At 45.3% G+C, this 24,877-nt stretch overlaps 1 protein-coding gene across 1 annotated transcript in view; it reads right to left on the minus strand.

The window, feature by feature from the left end:
• The window catches only part of DPYSL5 (dihydropyrimidinase like 5), a 175,971-nt gene that overhangs the window by 28,485 nt on the left and 122,609 nt on the right, over positions 1-24,877 (minus strand). The window contains exons 6-9 of the mRNA XM_077489106.1: positions 11,643-11,687; positions 6,041-6,116; positions 3,836-3,992; positions 1,696-1,837 (exon numbers count right to left, since the gene is read on the minus strand). Coding sequence (XP_077345232.1) covers positions 1,696-1,837; positions 3,836-3,992; positions 6,041-6,116; positions 11,643-11,687 — 420 coding nt within the window. The remainder of the gene's footprint in view (positions 1-1,695; positions 1,838-3,835; positions 3,993-6,040; positions 6,117-11,642; positions 11,688-24,877) is intronic.

A 24,877-nucleotide genomic window follows, 5' to 3' on the forward strand; every position in this document is an offset into this window, starting at 1 on the left:
CCGGGACCCCAAGGGTGGGCATTGGAACGTTGCAGGAACCGACTGACCAGGGGGGACTAGCGTTACCCGATTATCATAAATATTATTTAGCTGGACAGCTGGTGTTTGCACGTAGATGGCTGACAGCCGATGAGGGGGATGCTGCAAACGTGCTGGAGGCTGCTCAGCTGGGCTCCCTGGAGAGTCTCCGGTTCGCCCTGTTTAGGGGTCTCCGGTCTGAATTGCCCCTAACGGACACGATGAAGGCCACCATTAAGGCGTGGGGGGCGGCGGTCAGGTTGGCATGCCCGTCCTTCCGGGGGGGGGGGCCCCATCGACCCCTTTGTGGATGAACCCCACACTACCCCACTTTTATAATTTGCCGGATCCTATGCTTTGGGCGACGAAAGGTATTAAAACGGTACGGGACATAACCACGTTTGGAGAGTTGCTTACGTTCCCTCAATTGCAGGCAAGGCATGACCTCCCTAATAGGTACTTGTTCAGATATTTGCAGATCCGACACGCTTATCAAGTTCAGTTTCGAGTGATGAGAGTGGAGTCGATCCCTTCTTCGCTCGAGACTCTGATACGGAGCGAGAGTCTGATAAAGCCTCTATCGCTCACGTACAAGGCAATGTTTGCATCCACACCTCGGGCGATTGTTAAATGCAGGGATAAATGGGCGAATGGAGGTCCCGGAGGTGAGGGGGGAGGACTGGGACTCTCTGTGGATCCAACCGTTTAGACACTTGGTGTCTGCTCGGGATAGGTTAATCCAGTTCAAGTTCCTGCATAGGTGCTATTTTACTCCGGCCAGACTGCACAAGATTTACCCGACAGTGTCGGCGGAATGCTGGCGCTGCACCCACACACCTGCAGATGCGGGGGGATAGCTAGTTATATGATGTTAGTTAACGGCGGCCGGCCAGATGGATGCCTCCAGTTGAGGTGTTCACTGTTTGTATTGTACTGTTTTATGACAAAATAATAAACAGAATTTTATAAAAAAAAAAGATACATTAGAAGTAATAGGAATGAATGTGACATCAAAAGTGTTAATTAAGTGAGAACACTTACTAATTACCTTACAAGATACATCCAATGAGATGAAATTGAACAATTTTATTGCATGTGCGCTATTATCAATGAGAAAACCCCAGTTACCCTAGCACCAGTTGCAGTTTACATATGCAGGTGTTTATTATCGCTATTTGCGCTTCAATGTGAGCCAGTTCGCACGTTCGATTAATTACTTTTCAGCCGCACCGATTAATGTATGAATTGGTACAGCGCCTTCTTATTAGTAAATCACCCCCATAATTATCTAAATATGGAACAACAAGTGTGAACAGTGTCCTCAATGTCTATGTACTGACAGTACACTATAGCTCCTATATGAGCAGTGGCCCATAACAAACAATAACCAATCAATGTTTAATGAGTACAGCAGTGTGCCTTGTTCACTACCCCCCTCTTTTTTCTACATTGCGTTTAAATAAAGTTTCTTAGTTCAGGATTTAACAGGATCCTCAACCCAAGGTTATGGTTGTTTTTGGATTTTGTGATGTCATACACATGTGGCTAGAAGAGACAACCTTCCATCGGGGCCATTTACAGCCAGATGGGAAGACCAACTGGTAAACAAAAGGCTATTTCAAATATAAAGACACCCTCCCTCTGATGTGACCTGAGTACAGGCTGAGACACACTCACCACGCCTTTCTCCCATATGACGCTCATGCGGTCCTGAACTCCGCCCATCCCGTGTGGAATCTTGGTGAAGTCCTCTTTGCCCATGGCTTTCTGTTTGGTGGTGAATGTTCTGTGGTCTGAGGACACCACGTTCAGCGTGTCACTGGAGGGGGAGACACGAGCCATTAGATATCACAATTGACCATTTATAAAAAGTTTAGCAAAGCAAGGTCAGGCATACAAAATGGGAGCAAGCTGCTTTAAAGTGGTTAACGAATCAGTCCACCCCAATGAGATGTTTTTACTTATAGAGTCTAGAAGACCTTCTAACAATTCCAGGAGGTGAGATCTCCCTCCGCAGACACTGGCTACATTTCTGCCCACCTGGAAGTTTTGCGTGCTTCTGAATACTTTGGGGTTATTCACTCTACATAATATAAATAAGCGAAAAATTCAATAGGAACCAGCAATTGCTCCCCCCCCCCAGCCTCCTCTTTGGGGAGGGTACAAGGGAACATCCTATTCTTACTAATCGCCCCCACCCCACTTCTCCTTCCCATGTCTCTACTTCATTTAGGTATACCTCAGACAAGGAGTCTCCAAACGTTCTAAACAAAAGGCCAGTTTACTGTCCTTTAGACATTTGGGGGGCCAAACTGTGGCCAGTAGGAGTAGTAAATGTGCCAGCATCCGTGGGAGCAGACAATGCCTCAGGCTTGGCAGTCAGTGGGAGTACATACCACTAGTGGTCAGTAGGAGGAGAAATAGTGCCCTATCATTGATGTCAAAGGGGGGAATAGAGTCTCATTGTTGGTGTCAATTCGATGATTTGTGTCACATCATTGGTGTCATTGGGAGGATTAGTATCACAATGCTGGTGTCGGAGGAAGGAATAGAGCCCCATCATTGGTGTCAGTGGGGGAAATAATGCCCCAACATTGGTGACAGTGGGAGGAATAGTTTCCCATCATTGGTGTCATTGGGAGGCATTGCTGTGCAGATCACATGCAATGTCTATGTGATGCGGATTCAGCCATACAATTTGCATGGCTGAATTTGCATCACATTCAGACCAAAATGGTACAGGACCCTTTTTTTTGTCCGCAGTGGAATCAGATTGCATTGGACTTTCACACCCAATGCGATCCGATTGCTGTACCATTTTACAGTTCGCACTGTTATCTGCAAACTGATCTGGGGGTGTCATTAACTTTACATTGACACCCACAGCTGTTCACAGATGTCAGTGTGAACCGTCTGCGGTTTAGGTGCAATGCGGGAAGTGGCACAGGATTTGCAGGGTTTCTCGCATCGCACCAGTGTGAATCCAGCCTAAATCTCTGTTACCGCTTATTATGAAAAATAGTTTTATGTCCATAGTCTGTACAGGTGAACCTCAGTTCAATAAATTAACTGTCATACAAAGAACATTGATCACATGCCAATGTTGTAATTCCCAGTATGTTGGATATCTAGACAAGTAAAGGAAAGAACAGGAGATCCGTTTCAGGGATGTTAATTAAAAAACAGGAATCAATCAATGTGGGAAGGCATTTTGTAGAATGCCAGCATGCATTTTTTTGTCAATTATATGTGTAGAAAAGATTGGTCCACTGATATGAGGTAGGGATGTTTTCCGCAGACTATGCAGGAAAGAAAAATAATGTGGCGCTCAAAAATAGTGATAAAAAAAAATAAAAAATAAAAAAAAAATATATTATATAAATGAATATAACAAGCTATGTTAGGTGTGAACAAAATAACTCAAAGTGAATGTTCCAAAAGTGACTGAATCAAAAAACATTCAAAAGTCCTTGAATAAAGAAGATTGGTAAACGCTATGTGACCACACAATTTCAAGTAGGGTGTAACGTTTTTCTGTGATTAAATTATATATATCTGTTTGCACATAGAATGTGAATTAAGTTTTGCGATGAAAAACACTTTTTCCCCCCACCACTAGATGGCTCCAGTGCAGTGCACTGGAGTTAAGGATACAGGAACTTGATTGTGTTACAACAAATCGGTTACAAAGTCATAATAGACATTAATGTAAAACAGTTGTAACATAAGCTATAAAGAGATATTTTCTGGTTTTATATTTACAACCAAGAGAATATATATAGGGAAGGTAGGTTAGGACCACCGATCCCTCACTTACTTGGCTAGCAGGCTCATGAGGTAGTTGGGGGTGTTAGGATCCAGCCGGAGAGGAGGGACGGTGACATAGGCTGCAGCATGTGACCAATCCTGGTGATAGTAGTGGAGACCATTCAGGGTAGAGTGGGCAGTGGTCGTCTCCCCATAGACAATTTTCCCTGGAGATTACAATTGGTTTCTTAAATATTACCAAGCAAAGTCATTCAGGAAACACACACTATATCCATAATATTAATCACCCACCCGGATCACTGAAATTATATGGGATCCCTAAACGTGACCCAAAATAGTACCTATGATCAGGTGGGATCCTGTAAGAGCCTGGTGATCAGGTGTGATTCTATCTTATCCTGGCAATCAGGTGTGATTCTGTAGGACACTGGTGATCTGATAAACCCTTTGTATGATGCAAGTGATCAGAGGTGATATTATATGACATTGATGATGAGGTCAGGTAAAACCACCTCACAACTTTACGTGTGAATGAGCCCTATGGGTGCTGCTGCTGAATGCACCTAAGGGCTCATTCACAAGTGCAGCAGACACTGCTGCTTCTCTGAAACGATCCAAGTGTGTTTGATAGGTGGTGAGGAGAGGAAATGTTGCCTCCTCATCACCTGATTTAAACTCATGATTACCACCCCAATTGCACGCGATTGTGTCAGGGTAGCATGACAATTAGAGGTTTAAATCAGGTGTGAGGAGGCGACACTGTGCCCTGTGATCCCATGTTGTTCAGGTAGATCTTCAACTCTTTAAGGTTGCCTACTCTTGCTGTATAGCATTGAGGATCTAGTTTGACTCTTTATGGCACTGGTGTTAAGGTTGGATGATTTGGTGTGACCCTTCATAACAGAAATGTCCAGGTATGTGACACTTGTGAACAGTTCTAATCATGATGATCTGATTGTGATCTAGATAAGAGTCCAGCAATTGGTTGGGATCTAAATTTGAGTCTAGTGATTGGATTTGATCTGGATATGTATTTGGTGATTGGATGTGATCAGGTGATTTCTGTGATCTGAATATGAGTCTGGTAAGAGGCTGAGACAAATAATTGGCTGTGTTTTGGTGATTGGGTGTCATCTGAAAATAAGTCTGGTGACTGGGTGTAATCTGGATGGATAGAAGTCTGGTGATCAGATGTGATTTGGATATTAGTGATTGGATTTGATCTGGATGTGTGTCTGGTGATTGGATGTGATCAGGTGATTTCTGTGATCTGAATATGAGTCTGGTAAGAGACTGAGACAAATAATTGGCTGTGTTTTGGTGCTAGGGCGTGATCTGGATATAAGTCTGGTAACTGGGTGTAATCTGTATACAAGTTTGGTGACAGGATGTGATCTGATTGGGTGTGATCTGGATAGAAGTCTGATGATCATGTGATTTGGATACGAGACTGGTGATTGGCTGTGAAATGGATTATATTGTACAGTAAGTCTTGTGATTGTATGTGATCTGGATAGAAGTTGGGTGAGGAGGTGTGATTTGGATCATAGTCTGGTGATTGGTTGTGATATAGACAGAAGTCTGGAGATTGTATGTGATCTGGATAGAGGTCTAGTGATTGGGTGTGATCTGGATATAACCCTGGTTATAGGGAGAATTTGATCGTTTTTAGGAGCACATGGGGATATTTAGGTCTATATGCTAGCACATATTTTGAGCCTAATGCTAGTATGTAGTATATTTTTGTTTTATGTTTTTGAGTAGTTATTTCAAGACTACACCCCCTCCCTTATTTATAGGATGAATACATCTTATCATTAGTAGGATTCCCAATTTTCATATTTTTTTGTATATAACTCTGGTAACTAGGTGTAATCCACATATGAGTTTGGTGATTAGCTTTGATCCGATCATTGGGTGTGATCTGAATCTGGTGATTGTATGTGATATCAATTTAATGTAAGTCTGGTGATTGTATGTGATCTGGATAGAAGTCTGGTGATCAGAGGGGTGATGTGGAGTGATGGGGTGGTTGGGTGTGCTACAGATAGAAGTCTGGTGAGGAGATGTGATTTGGATCATAGTCTGGTGATTGTATGTGATCTGGATAGAATTCTAGTGATTGGATGTGATTAGTAATATTATATTGGATGTGATCTGGATATGTCTAGTGGTAGTCGGGTGAGATCCTAAACAGCCCTGGATCTGGAAACCAGTGATCGGGTAACACGCACACACAGCTGAGGGTGCTCACCTTGCATTTTGGCAGAGGCAATGACATCACCTGCTGACATACTGGAAATGTTCACCAAGTAGACAGGGCAGAAGGTCTGAGAAGCAGAGACAGAGAGGCGGCTACAAGATTAGTACAGCCAGACACACGCTGGTTAGACTGAGAAGGACCACAACACAAGAGGTTATATTAGCCGGTACAGACAAACCACAGGAAAAGTAATGAGTGAATCCACCCAAAAACCAAACTGGCCCATGGCAAATTTTTTCATTCACATGTCTCATCTGCAGACAACCAGACAGGTCAAAAGTCACAACTGGCCTATTCCTGAATTGTGTGATTCCGTGCAGATCAGACAGACCTACAGGTCCTCTTAGTAAGGAATTCTGATGTTTGATCACCACAGGTGAGCAGTTAGCAATATGAAAACAAGAGAAAAGAAGTTCATAACACAAGAAAAGCACCATGCACAACACATCTAGGGCCCGGTACACTAAAAGACTCTGTGCAGCTAACGGTTGTCGCTATTCACCATGCAGTGATGTCAGATGACTATACGGTGAACTGGGTGGTATCAGACTCAGTGGGGAACTGTTGAGCTGGAAATAAGCCAACATTGGGGAAAAGTCCCCTCTGACTGACTCTGTCAAACTAACAAAGACAAGATGTAGCTGGATAGCAGCACTCTGAATTATTCAACTTTATTTAAAAAATATAATTAAAATCATAGCATCTAGGCTGGTAAACAGACTAACTGCACAGCCGCTGACATGTTTCAGTGAGTCTGTTAGTCTGTTTACCAGCCTAGATGCTATGATTTTAATTATATTTTTTAAATAAAGTTGAATAATTCGGAGTGCGGCTATCCAGCTACATCTTTTCTACTCCAGTTACTGTGGCAAACAGAGCCAGCACCCTGTGGGATTGTGGAGACAGCTGTTTTGGGAGAAGTCATTACCTTAAAGCGGTAATTCTTTGTAAACTAACAAAGACATCAACAAAATGCTATCATTTTATTGTTACCAAGTGCATTTGCCCACTAACAAAAAATGATCAGTCTGTAATTTTAATGGTAGGTTTATTTAAACACTGAGAGACAGAATAACAAAAATATCCACAAAAAAGCATTTCCAAAAAGTAATAAATTGATTTGCATTTTAATGAGTGAAATAAGTATTTGACCCCTTTGCAAAACATGACTTAGTACTTGGTGGCAAAACCCTTGTTGGCAGTCACAGAGGTCAGACATATCTTTTAGTTGGCCACCAGGTTTGCACACATCTCAGGAGTGATTTTGTCCCAATCCTCTTTGCAGATCCTCTCCAAGTCATTAGGGTTTTGAGGCTGACGTTTGGTAACTCGTGCCTTCAGCTCCCTCCACATATTTTCTATGGGATTGAGGTCTGGAGACAGGCTAGGCCACTCCTGGACCTTAATGTGCTTCTTCTTAAACCACTCCTTTGGTGCCTTGACCGTGTATTTTGGGTCATTGTCATGCTGGAATACCCATCTACGACCAAATTTCAATGCCCTGGCTGAGGGAGATTTGACGGTACGTGGCTCCGTCCATTGTCCCTTTGATATGGTGAAATTGTCCTGTCCCCTTAGCAGAAAAAAACTCCAAAGCATAATGTTTCCATCTCCATGTTTGATGGTGTTCTTGGGGTCATAGGCAGCATTCCTCCTCCTCCAAACACGATGAGTTGATGCCAAAGAGCTTGATTTTGGTCTCATCTGACCACGAAACTTTCACCCAGTTCTCCTTTGAATCATTCAAATGTTTATTAGCAAACTTCAGATAGGCCTGTACATGTGCTTTCTTGAGCAGGGGGACCTTGCGGGCGCTGCAGGATTTCAGTCCTTCAAAGCGTAGTGTGTGACCAATTGTTTTCTTGGTGACTATGGTCCAAGCTGCCTTGAGATCATTGATAAGATTCTCCTGTGTAGTTCTGGGCTGATTCCTCACCGCTCTCATGATCATTGAAACTCCACGATGCGAGATCTTGCATGGAGCCTCAGACCAAGGGAGATTGACAGTTATTTTGTGTTTCTTCCATTTGCTAATCTCACCGTTGTCACCCTCTCACTAAGCTGCTTAGCGATGGTTTTGTAGCCCATTCCAGCCTTGTGTAGGTCTACAATCTTGTCCCTGACATTCTTGGACAGCTTTTTGGTCTTGGCCATGGTAGAAAGTTTGGAATCTTTGATTGATTGCTTCTGGGGACAGATGTCTTTTATACAGGTAACAAGCTAGGATTCGGAGCACTGTATAAAAGACACCCGGGAGACAGAAATCTTGCTGATTGATAGGGGATCAAATACTTATTTCACTCATTAAAATGCAAATCAATTTATACCTTTTTTGAAATGCGTTTTTCTGGATATTTATGTTGTTATTCTATCTCTCACTGTTAAAATAAACCGACCATTAAAACTATAGACTGATCATATCTTTGTCAGTAAACAAACAAAATCAGGAGGGGATCAAATACTTTTTTCCCTGTATGTACTTAAAGTCTAATGCCGCGTACACTCGGTCGCACTTTCCGACGGCAAATGTGCGATTGGAGCTTGTTGTCCATCGGACAGTTTCCATCGGAATTTCCTACACACAAAAATTTGAGATCTGAATCTCAAATTTTCCAACAAAATCCGTTGCTGGAAATTGCGATCGTGTGTACACAATTCTGATGCACAAAGTTCCACGCATGCTCAGAATCAAGCAGAAGAGCCGCACTGACTATTGAACATCAATTTTCTCGGCTTGTCGTACGTCACCGCGTTCTTGACGCTTGGAATTTTGCAACAACATTGTGCGACTGTGTGTATGCAAGACAAGTTTGAGCCAACATCCGTCGGAAAAAAAACCATGGGATTTTGTTGTCGGAATGTCTGATCGTGTGTACGCGGCATAAGTCAGCAGATGAACATGAACACAGCGCATTCTTCTCTATGGGCTGTCAGATGGAAACGGACCACCTGTCTGTTTCCATCCAACTGTCATCCGATTTGCCAGATGGATGGGGAACCAATCCCATCCATCTGTTTTTAGTGGACAGGATCAGAACACCTGTCTGTTTACATCCGACTGGCATCTGATCTGCCAGATGGACAGGATCTGATCAGAAGTTGGTGGGATGTTTTTAGCGGTCAGGATCAGATGTTGGTGGGTGTCAAAGAACATGTCTGTTGACAACCGCCGGTCCAAAGAGACCAATGGATGGTCCGATCGGGTCCGTCTGTGTAAAAGGGGCCTAACTCCAGGTTTTCTGTCACTTTAAAAAGTTTGTTTGGGCCAAGCTGGCCCAAGCATCAGCTACGTACAATGAGGCACTGTGCTTTGGTAGCATTTCGGGAGAATCCCCGTCTTCTGCTGAACAAAATTGAGTCGGGCTGTGTGCCCCTCAGTCATTAAAAGGAAGCCTTGTATTCTTATAAATGAATACAAGGCTTTCTAATTGGCTGAAGATCATGACATCCCCCACCTCTTCACCTCAGCCAATCAGATGAAACCTTTCATTCTTTGATAAAAACTCAAGACTTCCTCTGAGGAGCAATCAGCCCAACTCTCACTCCAATTCTGTTACAGTAAAAGACGGGAAGTCTCCCAAAACGCTATTGAAACACAGCACTGTATATTGATTGTAGCTGGTGCTACATACAGTTTATATAGCGCTCACAGCCACATTTCCTGATTACCAGATTGGCCAAAACAAACAAATGTGACAGAAAACCGGAAGTTAAGCTGCCCACAATTCCGCAACATCAGTAGGGACCAGCCAAGTTTCAATCCATCTATGACCGTTCTTGCTGGACAAAAGTCAATCTAAAAAAAGGAAAAACTGCCAGTGAATGTTTAAACAACTTTTGCATCCTGGGAGTAATGTTTGCAGTGCAACATGGGAAAACAAAAGGGTGAGTCTGAATGGTTGCAAAGAATGAGAACACTAATATGGCTCATTGTACTAGACAAAGCAGCAATGTACAGGATACAGAGAGAGAGAGAACACATCACATACAGAAATGAAAATGACACACTTATAAATAGCCTGAACACTTACTGGCACTATATAGCAGACATCTTAGATGCCACCTCGTCAGGTCAGTTGTCCTAGTCAGTAGCATAGGTGCCTTAAAGTGGCTGTAAACCCTTACAAACCACTTTTCCCTATAGGTACGCCTATAATAAGGCTTACCTGTAGGTACTGGAAATATTTACCATATACGCTTGTGCCAACATCATCGGCGCATGCACACTGAAGAAAGGACATGATCGTGCCATTTCTAAAGGGCTCGTGCATGCGTGGGAGTGATGTCACACAACTCTGGCCAGTGCATACTATGCATACTAGCCCATTATGCTTTTACTATGCAGGGGAAAAAAGAGGAAGCAAGGGTTTACTTCCTCTTTAAATGCCAATACCAACCTAGTTTCCCTTGTTCAGCGCCTGACCATGCCCCTTAAACCTCACTCTTGGCTAGAGGCTGACCATCACAGTGATGGGCCAAAAGAGGCTTGGATGGAAGGGGCCAGGCTCTTAACCACAGAAACGGGGTCAATATTTGCATATCAGAACACATAATCTGGGGGGGGGGGGGGGGGGGTGAAGTACACAACTGACCAGACACTAGAAACCCGGTAAAGATTGCTATGTGACATCAGCAGAGTTTTAAGCTATCTCACTTTAGGTTCTATGTAAAGGCCTATTTAGAAAGAGTCAGTGAATTCTTCTACAGTCACATATGGTATCTCACAAAAGTGAGTACACCCCTCACATTTTTGTAAATATTTTATTCTATCTTTTCATGTGACAACACCGAAGACGCTTTTCTACAATGTAAAGTAGTGAGTGTACAGCTTGTATAACAGTGTAAATTTGAAGTCACCTCAAAATAACTCAACACACAGCCATTAATGTCTAAGTTGCTGGCAACAAAAGTTAGTACACCCCTAAGTGAAAATGTCCAAATTGGACCCAAAGTGTCAATATTTTGTGTGGCCACTATTATTTTCCGGCACTGCCTTAACCCTTTTGGGCATGGAGTTCACCAGAGCTTCACAGGTTGCCACTGGTGAGATACTGTAACTGCCCTGGGCAAAGTGTACTGACTAATACTGATAAAAACTGTTAAGCAAAAACCCATCGACAGGTTTTTCCAGTTTTATAAGGCTTATAAGTAATTTATACTAATTATTTCAGGGGAAGGATTTTTTTGTAGCAACCAATTTTTAAGAGTTCAATTCCCCATTGAACTTTTTATAAACACAAGTATGATCAGGTGGAATAGAGTTAACAGAGGCAAAATGAAAAGCAGTTATATAGGCAATCTTTATAAATAGTCCCCTCATCAAATCTGGGTCACAGGCAAGCATGTGGGACACAAGCAACAGCATGCAGGACACCGGCCACAGCACATGGGCCACAGGTCATAACAAGTGGATCACAGGCCACGGCATATAGTTTACAGGATGCAGTAAATGGGTCATGGGCCACTAGACATGGGTCACGGGCCCCTACATATGGGTCACGGGCCATTGCAGACGGGTCACACACCACTGCACTCTGGTCACAGGCCACAGCATACAGGTCGCAGATCACAGCACGCAGGTCACAACTCTCACCCTATTAGCAATAGTTATCGCCCTGTGAACGGCCTCCGCTTCCAGCTGTATAGGGGAAAAAAAAAAAGAACACCAGTGTAATATCAAACAACTGTTTCACCCTTCTGTGAGGTCATCAAGCTTTTCATTAATTATTAAATCAACCTGCCCCCTTCAGTGGCAAAGTCCGCTTAATCAAGTTGCCCCCCCCCCCCTTCCTAAATTGCTGCATAAAAGTATATGTGTGGGATTAAATAATATACTTACCATTCCCCGACTTCCTGCCACGGTTCTTAGGTGATGGTGATGTCACCCTGCTTCCGGACAGATCTGGGAGAATGTTGAATATTCCAAATCTCATGAGAAGATGAGCCTGCACTGTGCTACGATGTCTTCCTGTAAGATTGGGCTACTTAACATTCCTCGTGATCTTGCCGGCAGAAGGATGACATGCCCTACAGAAGTCGCGAAAGCATATACATACATAATATGCATCGTTCTGGGGGTTGCACCTTGAATAGGTGGGCCTTGCCACTTTATAGCTAGTAGTAGGTAGTCACGTTGAACTGGCCTTATTCTGTGTTGCTGAAGAAATCCAAGCAGCACAGATGAGCAATTTGGAAACAATCTAGTTGAATGTGACTACCTACTAGTAGATATACCTGAAAACTACAACATAAACACACATGTAATAGCACAAAATAAAACATATTCAAGTGAAGCTCCAAGCAAACTGCTAAATAGCCAGTTATGGAAATATACGCAATGGTGTTCAGCCAGTGTATAGCTCACACACCCCTGACAAAAAGGAAGGTGACACCAGTATTTCCTTAAGTCATCTCTGCAACTTTGTGTGCCACTGGCCTGCTAGTTCAACGATAATCAGCATCATTATACTGTTGTTTCTTTGGCTGATTATAAGATAGGAGACACCAGAAGCAGCGGCATCACCATCCTGGCTGTGCAGTATGGCCGGGGTGTGTTTCAATTGTGTATTTAGATGTTTACAGCCAGTTTGTCTTGAAATTAAAAAGTGAGGAAATTCTGGTCGAGGAGCTGCAAACTCCTACCTTTGTTACATGACTAACTACTGATATAGGTCTGAGCATTACATGTGACTTTGGAGAGGAGGAAGTCATGTGACATACAGAATTATTTTTTAGGAGAGAGAAGTGACAGTGCGTTAACCATTCAATAAGTGACAATACTCTCACTGCTAATTCCACTTTATGGCTTTGATAATACAGGTATTCTGCTTTTCTGTCACTAGAGGGTGATATTGCAGCAGCACCACATCCAGAAAAAAAATTGCGCATTGGCTCCGTGCGCGCCCCCTAGTGGTCTTAAAGCAGCCGATGTACTACGATGCCGATTTGCCCAGGAGAGCCAACCTGCCACAGTATAACAGTGGCGGCTGGTCTTTAACCACTTGAGGACCGCCGTATTGCCATTGTACGTCAGCACAATGGCACAGGCAGGCACAATCACGTACATCTACGTGATTGCCTTCCAGCGGGTGGGGGGTCCGATCGGACCCCCTCCCGCTGTTTACGGCGGTCCGATTCGGTCCAGGAGCGCTCCGTGATGAGGGGATGGCCGTTGGTTTTCGGCCACCCCCTCTGGATCGCTCCTGGCCAATGAGAAGCTTCCTCCCCTGTGTATTGTTTACACAGGAAGGAGGAAGTGATGTCATTCTCCTCGGGGCGGTCTTTTTGACCGGACTACGAGGAGAAGAGTAAAAGTAAGTGTGCACCAACACTACACTGACATGTAGGTACACACAGGCACACAAACCCCCCCCCGATTGCCCCTAGAGTTAACCCTTTCACCCCCTTTTGCCAGTGTCACTAAGCGATCATTTTTCTGATCGCTGCATGTGTCGCTAGTGTCGCTAGGTAGCTAGTTATTTTTTTAGGTTCACCGCCAGGTTTTTATATCGCTAGGTACCCCGATATACTACCCAATAATGTTTTTAACCCCCTGATTGCCGCTAGTTAACCCTTTCACCCCCTTTTGCCAGTGTCACTAAGCGATCGTTTTTCTGATCGCTGCATTAGTGTCGCTACAGTCGCTAGGTAGCTAGTTATTTTTTTAGGTTCACCGCCAGGTTTTTATAGCGCTAGGTACCCCGATATACTACCCAATAATGTTTTTAACCCCCTGATTGCCGCTAGTTAACCCTTTCACCCCCTTTTGCCAGTGTCACTAAGCGATCATTTTTCTGATCGCTGCATGTGTCGCTAGGTAGCTAGTTATTTTTTTAGGTTCACCGCCAGGTTTTTATATCGCTAGGTACCCCGATATACTACCCAATAATGGTTTTAACCCCCTGATTGCCGCTAGTTAACCCTTTCACCCCCTTTTGCCAGTGTCACTAAGCGATCGTTTTTCTGATCGCTGCATTAGTGTCGCTACAGTCGCTAGGTAGCTAGTTATTTTTTTAGGTTCACCGCCAGGTTTTTATAGCGCTAGGTACCCCGATATACTACCCAATAATGGTTTTAACCCCCTGATTTCCGCTAGTTAACCCTTTCACCCCCTTTTGCCAGTGTCACTAAGCGATAATTTTTCTGAACGCTGCATCAGTGTCGCTAGTGTCGCTAGGTAGCTAGTTATTTTTTTAGGTTCACCGCCAGGTTTTTATAGCGCTAGGTACCCCGATATACTACCCAATAATGGTTTTAACCCCCTGATTGCTGCTAGTTAACCCTTTCACCCCCTTTCACCAGCGATCACAGTATAAGTCTCACTGGTGACGCTGGTTAGCCAGTTAGTTATTTAGGTTCCCCGTCAGGTTTTTATATAGCGCCAGGGACCCCCATATACTACCTAATAAAAATTTGAACCCCCTGATTGCCCCTAGTTAACCCTTTCACCACTGATCACCGTATAAGTGTTACGGGTGACTCTGGTTAGTTTGTTTTTTATAGCATTTTATATTCAAATCCGGAAGGCAGTGCTTGGTTTTCGGGGTCCCGTACGTGGCTAGGCTCCCAAAAAGTCCCCCACATGTGGTATCCCCGTACTCGGGAGAAGCAGCAGAATTTATTTTGGGGTGTAATTTGACTTCTGCCCATAGCATGTGTGAGCAATATATCATTTAGTGACAACTTTGTGCAAAAAAAAAAAAGTTTGTAATATTCCCGCAACTTTTGGCAAAATATAAAATATTCCATGGACTCAACATGCCTCTCAGTAAATAGCTTGGGGTGTCTACTTTCCAAAATGGGGTCATTTGGGGGGGTTTTGTGCTATTTTGGCATTTTATGGCCTTCGAAACTGTGATAGGTAGTGAGGAGTTAAATCAAAAATTTGCACCCTTAGAAATCCTGAAGGTGGTGATTGGTTTTCGGGGTGCCGTGCGCGACTAGACTCCCAAAAAGTCCCACACATGTGGTATCCCCGTACTCGGGAGAAGCAGCAGAATGTATTTTGGGGTGTCATTTCACATATGCCCATAGCATGTGTGAGCAATATATCATTTAGTGACAACTTGGTGCAAAAAAAAAAAAGTTTGTAATATTCCCGCAACTTGTGGCAAAATATAAAATATTCCATGGACTCAACATGCCTCTCAGTAAATAGCTTGGGGTGTCTACTTTCCAAAATGGGGTCATTTGGGGGGGGGTTTGTGCTATTTTGGCATTTTATGGCCTTCGAAACTGTGATAGGTAGTGAGGAGTTAAATCAAAAATTTGCACCCTTAGAAATCCTGAAGGTGGTGATTGGTTTTCGGGGTGCCGTGCGCGACTAGACTCCCAAAAAGTTCCACACACGTGGTATCGCCATACTCGGGAGAAGTAGCGGAATATATTTTGGGGTGCAATTCCACATATAACCATGGCATGTGTGAGCAATATATCATTTAGTGACAACTTTTTGTAAAAAAATTTTTTTTTTTTTTTTTTGTCATTGTTCAATCCCTTAGGACAAAAAAAATAAATATTCAATGGGCTCAACATACCCATCAGCAATTTCCTTGGGGTGTCTACTTTCCAAAATGGGGTCATTTGGGGGGGGATTTGTACTGCCCTGCCATTTTAGCACCTCAAGAAATGAGATCGGCAGTCATAAATTAAAAGCTGTGTAAATTCCAGAAAATGTACTCTAGTTTGTAGACGCTATAACTTTTGCGCAAACCAAAAAATATACGCTTATTGACATTTTTTTTACTAAAGACATGTGGCTGAATAAATTTTGCCCTCAATGTATGACTAAAATTTAGTTTATTCGATTTTTCTTATAACAAAAAGAAGAAAATATCTTTTTTTTTCAAAATTTTCGCTCTTTTTCCATTTATATCGCAAAAAAAAAAAAATCGCAGAGGCAATCAAATACCATCAAAAGAAAGCTCTATTTGTGGGAAGAAAAGGACGCAAATTTCGTTTGGGTGCAATATTGCATGACCGCGCAATTACCAGTTAAAGCAGCGCAGTGCGAAATTGCAAAAAGACCTCTGGTCCTTAAGGTGTTTATTGGTCCGGAGCTGAAGTGGTTAAACAAGCTTAAGTTAGTTAGAAGCTGATAGGCTACCATAAGCAACTGCACCAGATCTGAGTGCTCTGGTTGTAGTACCGTATATACTCGAGTATAAGCCGAGATTTTCAGCCTCTTTTTTGAGGCTGAAAGTGCCCCCCTCGGCTTATACTCGAGTCATCGCTGTCTGCCTGCTCGATCAGCGTGTCGAGCAGACAGACAGCGGCCATTCTATTCTAATTCAAAAGCCGCGCCTCCGGCTCCGCCTTCGCCTGTGATAGGCGGAACACTGAATTTCCCAGCAGCCTGTGTTCCGCCTATCACGGACATCCGCTCATCCTCGTACTACGGACGAGGATGAAAGGATGGCCGTGATAGGCGGAACACAGACTGCTGGGAAATTGTGTTCCGCCTATCACAGACAGGGAGGCGCGGCATTTGAACAGGAAAATGGGCGCCGACGAAGAGCGGTGATCCTGGGACGGGACCGGACGGAGGCTCGGCTCGGCTCGGGACGGGACGGGACCGGACGGAGTCTCGGGACGGGACGGGACCGGACCGGACGGAGGCTCGGCTCGGGACAGGACGGGACCGGACGGAGGCTCGGGACCGGACGGAGGCTGGGGACACAGGTAGGCTGGACACACAAGGCCACACACACACACACACACACACACACACACACACACACACACACACACACACACACACACACACACGGATGGACACACACACAGGGATGGACACACACACAGGGATGGATGGATGGATGGATGGACGGACACACACACAGGGATGGATGGATGGATGGATGGATGGACGGACACACACACAGGGATGGATGGATGGATGGACACACACACACACACAGGGATGGATGGATGGATGGACACACACACACACAGGGATGGATGGATGGATGGACACACACACAGGGATGGATGGATGGATGGACACACACACAGGGATGGACAGGCATATCTCACCCTCGGCTTATACACGAGTCAATAGGTTTCCCAGTTTTTTGGGGGTAAATTGGGGGCCTCGGCTTATACTCGGGTCGGCCTATACTCGAGTATATACGGTAAATCAACACCCCAAATAAATTATATTTTTAAAGTCTAATGATCTGAAAACTTCTTTTTAATATCTTCGTATGATTCGCAGCACACCTGAGAGTGGGCGTGACAGCAGAGTGAGCTAATTAAGTGCTATTGCACCACTCAGTTCTATTAACACAACAGTGTCTACTTGGAATGACTATTTGTAGGAATCTGAACTCCTCGGGCATAAGTGTGTGTGCTGTTATTCTGTTGCTTTCTCTCCTTGTTAGAGCGGGCATACCAGTCCCAATACAGGCTAATATGTCCCCTGCCTGAGCTCAGGACTGATAACTGACACCAAGTCTTTGCTGCTGGCCTTTCAGTCTTTGCTGCTGGTCTTTCAGCACTAGAGTCATTGATTCAAATAACAACCAAGACACATATCTGCATGGAATTTTCATATTCTCTGTAGATGTTGGTAGGTTAATCTGCTCCTGCCCGAATTGGCCCTATTTGTGTATGCATGTGAGGTAGGCACTTCAGATTGTAAGCTTCTTTGAGGGCAAGGACTAATGTGAATGTACAATATCTGTAAAACGCTGTGTATGTTGTTGGCACTATACCATGTGATTCAAAAAGGATAGTGCAAAAGTAAATCTGATTTATTCATAAAGGAGTTTTACCTCTGCACTACAAATGTTTGATGTGACCCCTGTTGGTGACATGACAGATGTCAAGACGGTAATCCAGTTCTGTCCAAACTCATGCCAGCATGTCCTCAGATACTGACTTCACTGCTTCTTTGATGCGTCATCTTAGGTTATTCAGGTCCTGTGGCGGGACGGGGAGGGGAGACATACACTAAGTTCTTGGTGTACCCCCATAGAAAGAAGTCTCAGGGTGTTAGGTCTGGCGATCGTCGAGGCCAGAGCAACATTGGTGAATGGTTCTTTCTGTGCGGCCGATCCAACATTCTGGAAGGTTGTCACTTAGGTATCAGCGAACATCCAAGTGGAAATGAGGAGCAGCTCCATCTTGCAGAGAGACTAGGTTGGGCAGATCTTCTTCCATCTGTGCTGTAAGCCATTCTGTAATTACCGTATTTATCGGTGTATAACACACACCCCAAGTTTAGGAGGGAATGTCAAGGAAAAAAACTTTTAGGAAGGAAGTTTAAGGAAAAAAAACCTACATTTAAATGCCCATCAATGCAGCCTTATCGGTGTCCATCTGAAGCCTTGTCAGTGTCATTTGAAGCCTTGTCCATCATTACACCCTTGTCAGTGTCATAAGCAGCTTTGTCATGCAGCCTTGTCCATCATTGCAGCCTTGTCCATCATTGCACCCTTGTCAGTGTCATATGCAGCTTTGTCATGCAGCCTTGTCCATCATTGCACCGTTGTCAGTGTCATATGCAGCTTTGTCATGCAGCCTTGTCCATCATTGCTCCCTTGTCAGTGTCATATGCAGCTTTGTCATGCAGCCTTGTCCATCATTGCACCCTTGTCAGTGTCATATGCAGCTTTGTCATGCAGCCTTGTCCATCAATGCAGCCTTGTCCATCATTGCACCGTTGTCAGTGTCATATGCAGCTTTGTCATGCAGCCTTGTCCATCATTGCTCCCTTGTCAGTGTCATATGCAGCTTTGTCATGCAGCCTTGTCCATCAATGCAGCCTTGTCCATCATTGCTCCCTTGTCAGTGTCATATGCAGCTTTGTCATGCAGCCTTGTCCATCATTGCACCCTTGTCAGTGTCATATGCAGCTTTGTCATGCAGCCTTGTCCATCATTGCACCCTTGTCAGTGTCATATGCAGCTTTGTCATGCAGCCTTGTCCATCGCTGCAGCCTTGTCCATCATTGCAGCCTTGTCCATCATTGCACCCTTGCCAGTGTCATATGCAGCTTTGTCATGCAGCCTTGTCCATCAATGCAGCCTTGTCCATCATTGTACCCTTGTCAGTGTCATATGCAGCTTTGTCATGCAGCCTTGTCCATCATTGCACCCTTGTCAGTGTCATATGCAGCTTTGTCATGCAGCCTTGTCCATCACTGCAGCCTTGTCCATCACTGCAGCCTTGTCTATCATTGCAGCGTTGACCATCAATGCAGCCTTGTCCATCAATGCAGCCTTGTCCATCATTGCAGCCTTGACCATCAATGCAGCCTTGTCCATCAATGCAGCCTTGTCCATCATTGCAGCCTTGTCCATCATTGCAGCCTTGACCATCAATGCAGCCTTTTCCATTGATGCAGCCTTGTCCATCATTGCAGCCTTGTCCATCATTGCAGCCTTGTCCATCATTGCAGCCTTGTCCATCAATGCAGCCTTGTCCATTAATGCAGCCTTGTCCATCATTGCAGCCTTGTCCATCATTGCAGCCTTGACCATTAATGCAGCCTTGTCCATCAATGCAGCCTTGTCCATCATTGCAGCCTTGTCCATCATTGTACCCTTGTCAGTGTCATATGCAGCTTTGTCATGCAGCCTTGTCCATCATTGCACCTTTGTCAGTGTCATATGCAGCTTTGTCATGCAGCCTTGTCCATCACTGCAGCCTTGTCCATCACTGCAGCCTTGTCCATCACTGCAGCCTTGACCATCAATGCAGCCTTGTCCATCAATGCAGCCTTGTCCATCAATGCAGCCTTGTCCATCAATGCAGCCTTGACCATCAATGCAGCCTTGTCCATCAATGCAGCCTTGTCCATCATTGCAGCCTTGTCCATCATTGCAGCCTTGTCCATCATTGCAGCCTTGACCATCAATGCAGCCTTTTCCATTAATGCAGCCTTGTCCATCATTGCAGCCTTGTCCATCATTGCAGCCTTGTCCATCAATGCAGCCTTGTCCATTAATGCAGCCTTGTCCATTAATGCAGCCTTGTCCATCATTGCAGCCTTGTCCATCATTGCAGCCTTGACCATTAATGCAGCCTTTTCCATCAATGCAGCCTTGTCCATCATTGCAGCCTTGTCCCCTTGCCAGTGTAATTTTCAGATTTTATTTTTAAAAATGGCGCCGCTGAGATGTCCTGTGTATCTCGGCGGCGCTCGGTAGTTCTCAGCCGCCTTCGGCGTTCTCGTCGGCTTTCGGCTGCCTTCGGCCCTTCTCGTCAGCTTTCGGCCGCTCTTGGCCGAAAGCCGACGAGAAGGGCTGAAGGCGGCTGAAAGCCGCCGAGAAGGGCCGAAGGCGGCTGAAAGACGCCGAGAAGGGCCGAAGGCGGCTGAAAGACGCCCAGAGGCTCCAAAATGGTGGAGGATCGGCATATAACACGCACCAGTGATTTTCCCCTGATTTTAAGGGGAAAAAGGTGCGTGTTATATGCCGATAAATAAGGTATGTCCAAAAACGTGTAGCAAGAGTGACAACAATGGTAAATGCCAATCATCTGTCGTGTCACCAACGGGGGGGGGCTCACATCAAACATTTGTTGTGCAGAGGAAAAACTTGGATAGTTACAGTGCCTTGAAAAATTATTCATACCCTTTGAAATTTTCCACATTTTGTCATGTTACAACCAAAAAAAATGCATTTTTTGGGAATTTTACAACGCAAAGTGCCATACAATTGTGAAGTGGAAGGAAAATGATGCATGGTTTTCAAAACTTTTTACAAATAAATATCTGAAAAGTGTGGCTTGCATTTGTATTCAGCCCCCTTTACTCTAATACCCCTAACTAAAATCTACTGGAACCAACTGCCTTCAGAAATCACCTAATTAGTAAATAGAGTCCACACTGTGTGTCATTTAATCTAAGCATAAATATAGCTGTTCTGTGAAGCCCTCAGAGGTTTGTTACAGAATCTTAGTGAACAAACAGAATTAAGCATCATGAAGGCCAAGAAACACACTAGCCAGGTCAGGGATAAAGTTGTGGAGAAGTTTAAAGCAGGGTTAGGTTATGAAAAAAATATCCCAAGCTTTGAACAACTCATGGAACGCTGTTCAATCTATCATCCAAAAATGGAAAGAGTATGGCACAACTGAAAACCTACCAATACATGGCCGTCCACCCAGGGGCGTACCTAGAGCATTTGGCACCCAGGGCCCATCCTATATCTGGCACCCCCCCCCCACTGTAAAAACACCCACAAAAAAACACCCTCCTCTGCCAAGATCAGCGTTTTTTAATTCTGCTTTCTTTTTTAAATGGCGCTGTTGGCTACCGAGTAAACCGGAAGTGACACTGTGCTGTCGCTTCCAGTTTTCTACATTGGAGACCTGATCAAAGGCAAATTCGGCTTTGTTCGGGTCTCTGGCCAGCTGGCTGGTGGCTCAGGTCTGCGGGTGGGATGGGAGACCTGGGCGGAGCTGTGGGGGGATGGGGACATCCCCTCCCGCTCCTTGTAATAACAGCCGATGCTGTTTATCCATGGTAGCCAGTGACAATAGACGGGAAAGGACAGAGGTGTCAGTCACTCAGGTGTGAGCAGATGCCACATTTTTGGACAGATTGTGCCGAGGTCAGGAAAGTGGAGAGCTGGACTGGAGCTGCTATGAGGGAGACATCAGAGTGAGAAGGGGAGACAGCTGACAATACAAAGTATGGCCCATACTTTGCATTATCTACTGTCCTCAGGGACAGATCTGATCCAGAGATCCCACTGTATGGATCTCTGGATCGGATCTGTCCCTGAGGACAGCATTGGCATTGATGATTTGATTCAGATTTGGGAACTGACCTGCTGACAAGGTGTGTTGCTTGCTGGACCGTGGATGGGATCTGATGGCCGCAGGGAAGATGGCAAGATGCTGCTGTGACCTGCTGCTTGCTGGACGGATCTGATGGCTGCAAGATGTGGGTGTAAGTCCCCCCTTTATCAGACCAGCTCATCTACTCTATACCTGGTTTGTGAACACAGCAACACCACGCCCCCCCCCTTACCAGGTAAGCTCACAGCTCAGCTACTATAGGTGGGTGGTAGTCACACAGCAATATACAGCACACACATGCATTCTGCAACCTGTATACAGCACACGCCTGCATCCTGCAACCTGTACACAGCACACGCCTGGATTCTGCAACCTGTACATAGCACACGCCTGGATTCTGCAACCTGTACATAGCACACGCCTGGATTCTGCAACCTGTATATAGCACACGCCTGGATTCTGCAACCTGTATACAGCACACGCCTGCATTCTGCAACCTGTATACAGCACACGCCTGCATTCTGCAACCTGTATACAGCACACGCCTGCATTCTGCAACCTGTATACAGCACATGCCTGCATTCTGCAACCTGTATACAGCACACGCCTGCATTCTGCAACCTGTATACAGCACACGCCTGCATTCTGCAACCTGTATACAGCACACGCCTGCATTCTGCAACCTGTACATAGCACACGCCTGCATTCTGCCACCTGTACATAGCACACGCCTGCATTCTGCAACCTGTTCATAGCACACGCCTGCATTCTGCAACCTGTTCATAGCACACGCCTGCATTCTGCAACCTGTACACAGCACACGCCTGCATTCTGCAACCTGTACACAGCACACGCCTGCATTCTGCAACCTGTACACAGCACACGCCTGCATTCTGCAACCTGTACACAGCACACGCCTGCATTCTGCAACCTGTACATAGCACACGCTTGCATTCTGCAACCTGTACATAGCACACGCCTGCATTCTGCAACCTGTATACAGCACACGCCTGGATTCTGCAACCTGTACACAGCACACGCCTGGATTCTGCAACCTGTACATAGCACACGCCTGGATTCTGCAACCTGTACATAGCACACGCCTGCATTCTGCAACCTGTACATAGCACACGCCTGCATTCTGCAACCTGTACATAGCACACACCTGCATTCTGCAACCTGTATACAGCACATGCCTGCATTCTGCAACCTGTATACAGCACATGCCTGCATTCTGCAACCTGTATACAGCACACACCTGGATTCTGCAACCTGTACATAGCACACGCTTGCATTCTGCAACCTGTACATAGCACACGCCTGCATTCTGCAACCTGTACATAGCACACGCCTGCATTCTGCAACCTGTACATAGCACACGCCTGCATTCTGCAACCTGTACATAGCACACGCCTGCATTCTGCTACCTGTATATAGCACAAATCTGGAGTCTACAACCTGTACATAGCACACGCCTGGATTCTGCTACCTGTATATAGCACAAATCTGGAGTCTACAACCTGTACATAGCACACGCCTGGATTCTGCAACCCCCCCCCCATCAGGTCAGCTACACTATACCTACTACACAGCAACCCCCCCCTTCCCCTTCTATGACAGACCAGCACAGTAAGGATGGCAGGACAGACACACTCCTCCAACATCTTCTCACAGCTCACACACACCCTATCACCAGCTCACCTCGGCTCTCAGGTTCAGCTAGGGAGGTTTAGACTCCAGAAGATGGTGTGGACAGAGTGTAACAGCAGCCACCCCCGCGCTGAATGATGACACACTCAGCTCGGCTGCTCAGCAGTGGTGGGTGGAGCTAGCAGGTGAAAACAGAAACTAGACCATACTATTTCGGCCGCAGTGCTGGGGGTGTTCCAGCTCACAAAAAACTCACAAAAAACAGAGCAGCCAGAGCCAGGGATTCCCTTCAGGATACTGTCAGACAGTGTCTGAGTGCAGAGTGAACCCCATAGCAATGCCACCCAGCCACTTACACCCCCATCAATGTGTGGTACCTGGGGCGGAACGCCCCCCCCCGCCCCCTGCTTGGTACGCCCCTGCGTCCACCTAAACTGACAGGCTGGGCAAGGAGAGCAGAGAATAATCAGAGAAGCAGCCAAGAGGCCCATGGTAATTCTGGAGGAGCTGCAGAGATCCACAGCTCAGGTGGGAGAATCTGTTTACAGGACAACTATTGTCGTGCACTCCACAAATCTGGTCTTTCTGGAAGAGAGGCAAGAAGAAAGCCAAAAGAAGTGCCATTTGCAGTTCGCGAGAAGCCATGTGGAGGACACAGCAAACATGTGGAAGAAGATTCGCTGTTTAGATGAGACCAAAATTGAACTCTTTGGTGTAAAAGCAAAACGCTATGTGTGGCAGAAAACTAACACTGTACATCACCCTGAACACACCATCCCCACCGCCACCGCCCCACATAGTGGTGGCAGTATCATGTTGTGTGGATGCTTTTCTTCAGCAGGGACAGGGAAGCTGGTATATTGATGGGAAGGTGGATGGAGCCAAATACAGGGCAATATTAGAATAAAACCTGTTAGAATCTGCAAAAGACTTGAGACTGGGACGGAGGTTTGCCTTCCAGCAGGACAATGATCCTAAACATACAATACTACAATAGAATGGTTTAGATCAAAGCATATTCATGTGTTAGCCCTTGTACACATGGTCGGAGAGTCCGACGGAATGTGTCCTATCGGACCGTTTTGTCGAATATTCCCACTGTGTGTGGTCTGCATTTCTGGAATATCCGATGGACCAACTTTTCCAACTTGCCGGTAAAATTTTCCGACAAAATGCTCCGATCGGACATACTCCGATCATGTGTAGCCTACTCCGACGGACAAAGTGCCACGCATGCTCAGATCAAATTTCTAGACCAAAGCTATTGGCTACTAGCCTGAACGTAGTCCCGTCGTAACGAAATAACGTCATCATGTTATGTACAATCGGATTTTCCGACAACTTTGTCTGACCGTGTGTATGCAACAGTTTCGGACAAAATCAGTCAGACAAAATCCAACGGATTTGGTTGTCAGAATGTCCGACCAT

This window comes from Lithobates pipiens, unplaced genomic scaffold, assembly GCF_037356315.1.
Source record: "Lithobates pipiens isolate NorthernLeopardFrog02 unplaced genomic scaffold, aLitPip1_a1.2 Scaffold_18, whole genome shotgun sequence".
In the NCBI taxonomy this organism is placed as follows: domain Eukaryota; kingdom Metazoa; phylum Chordata; class Amphibia; order Anura; family Ranidae; genus Lithobates; species Lithobates pipiens.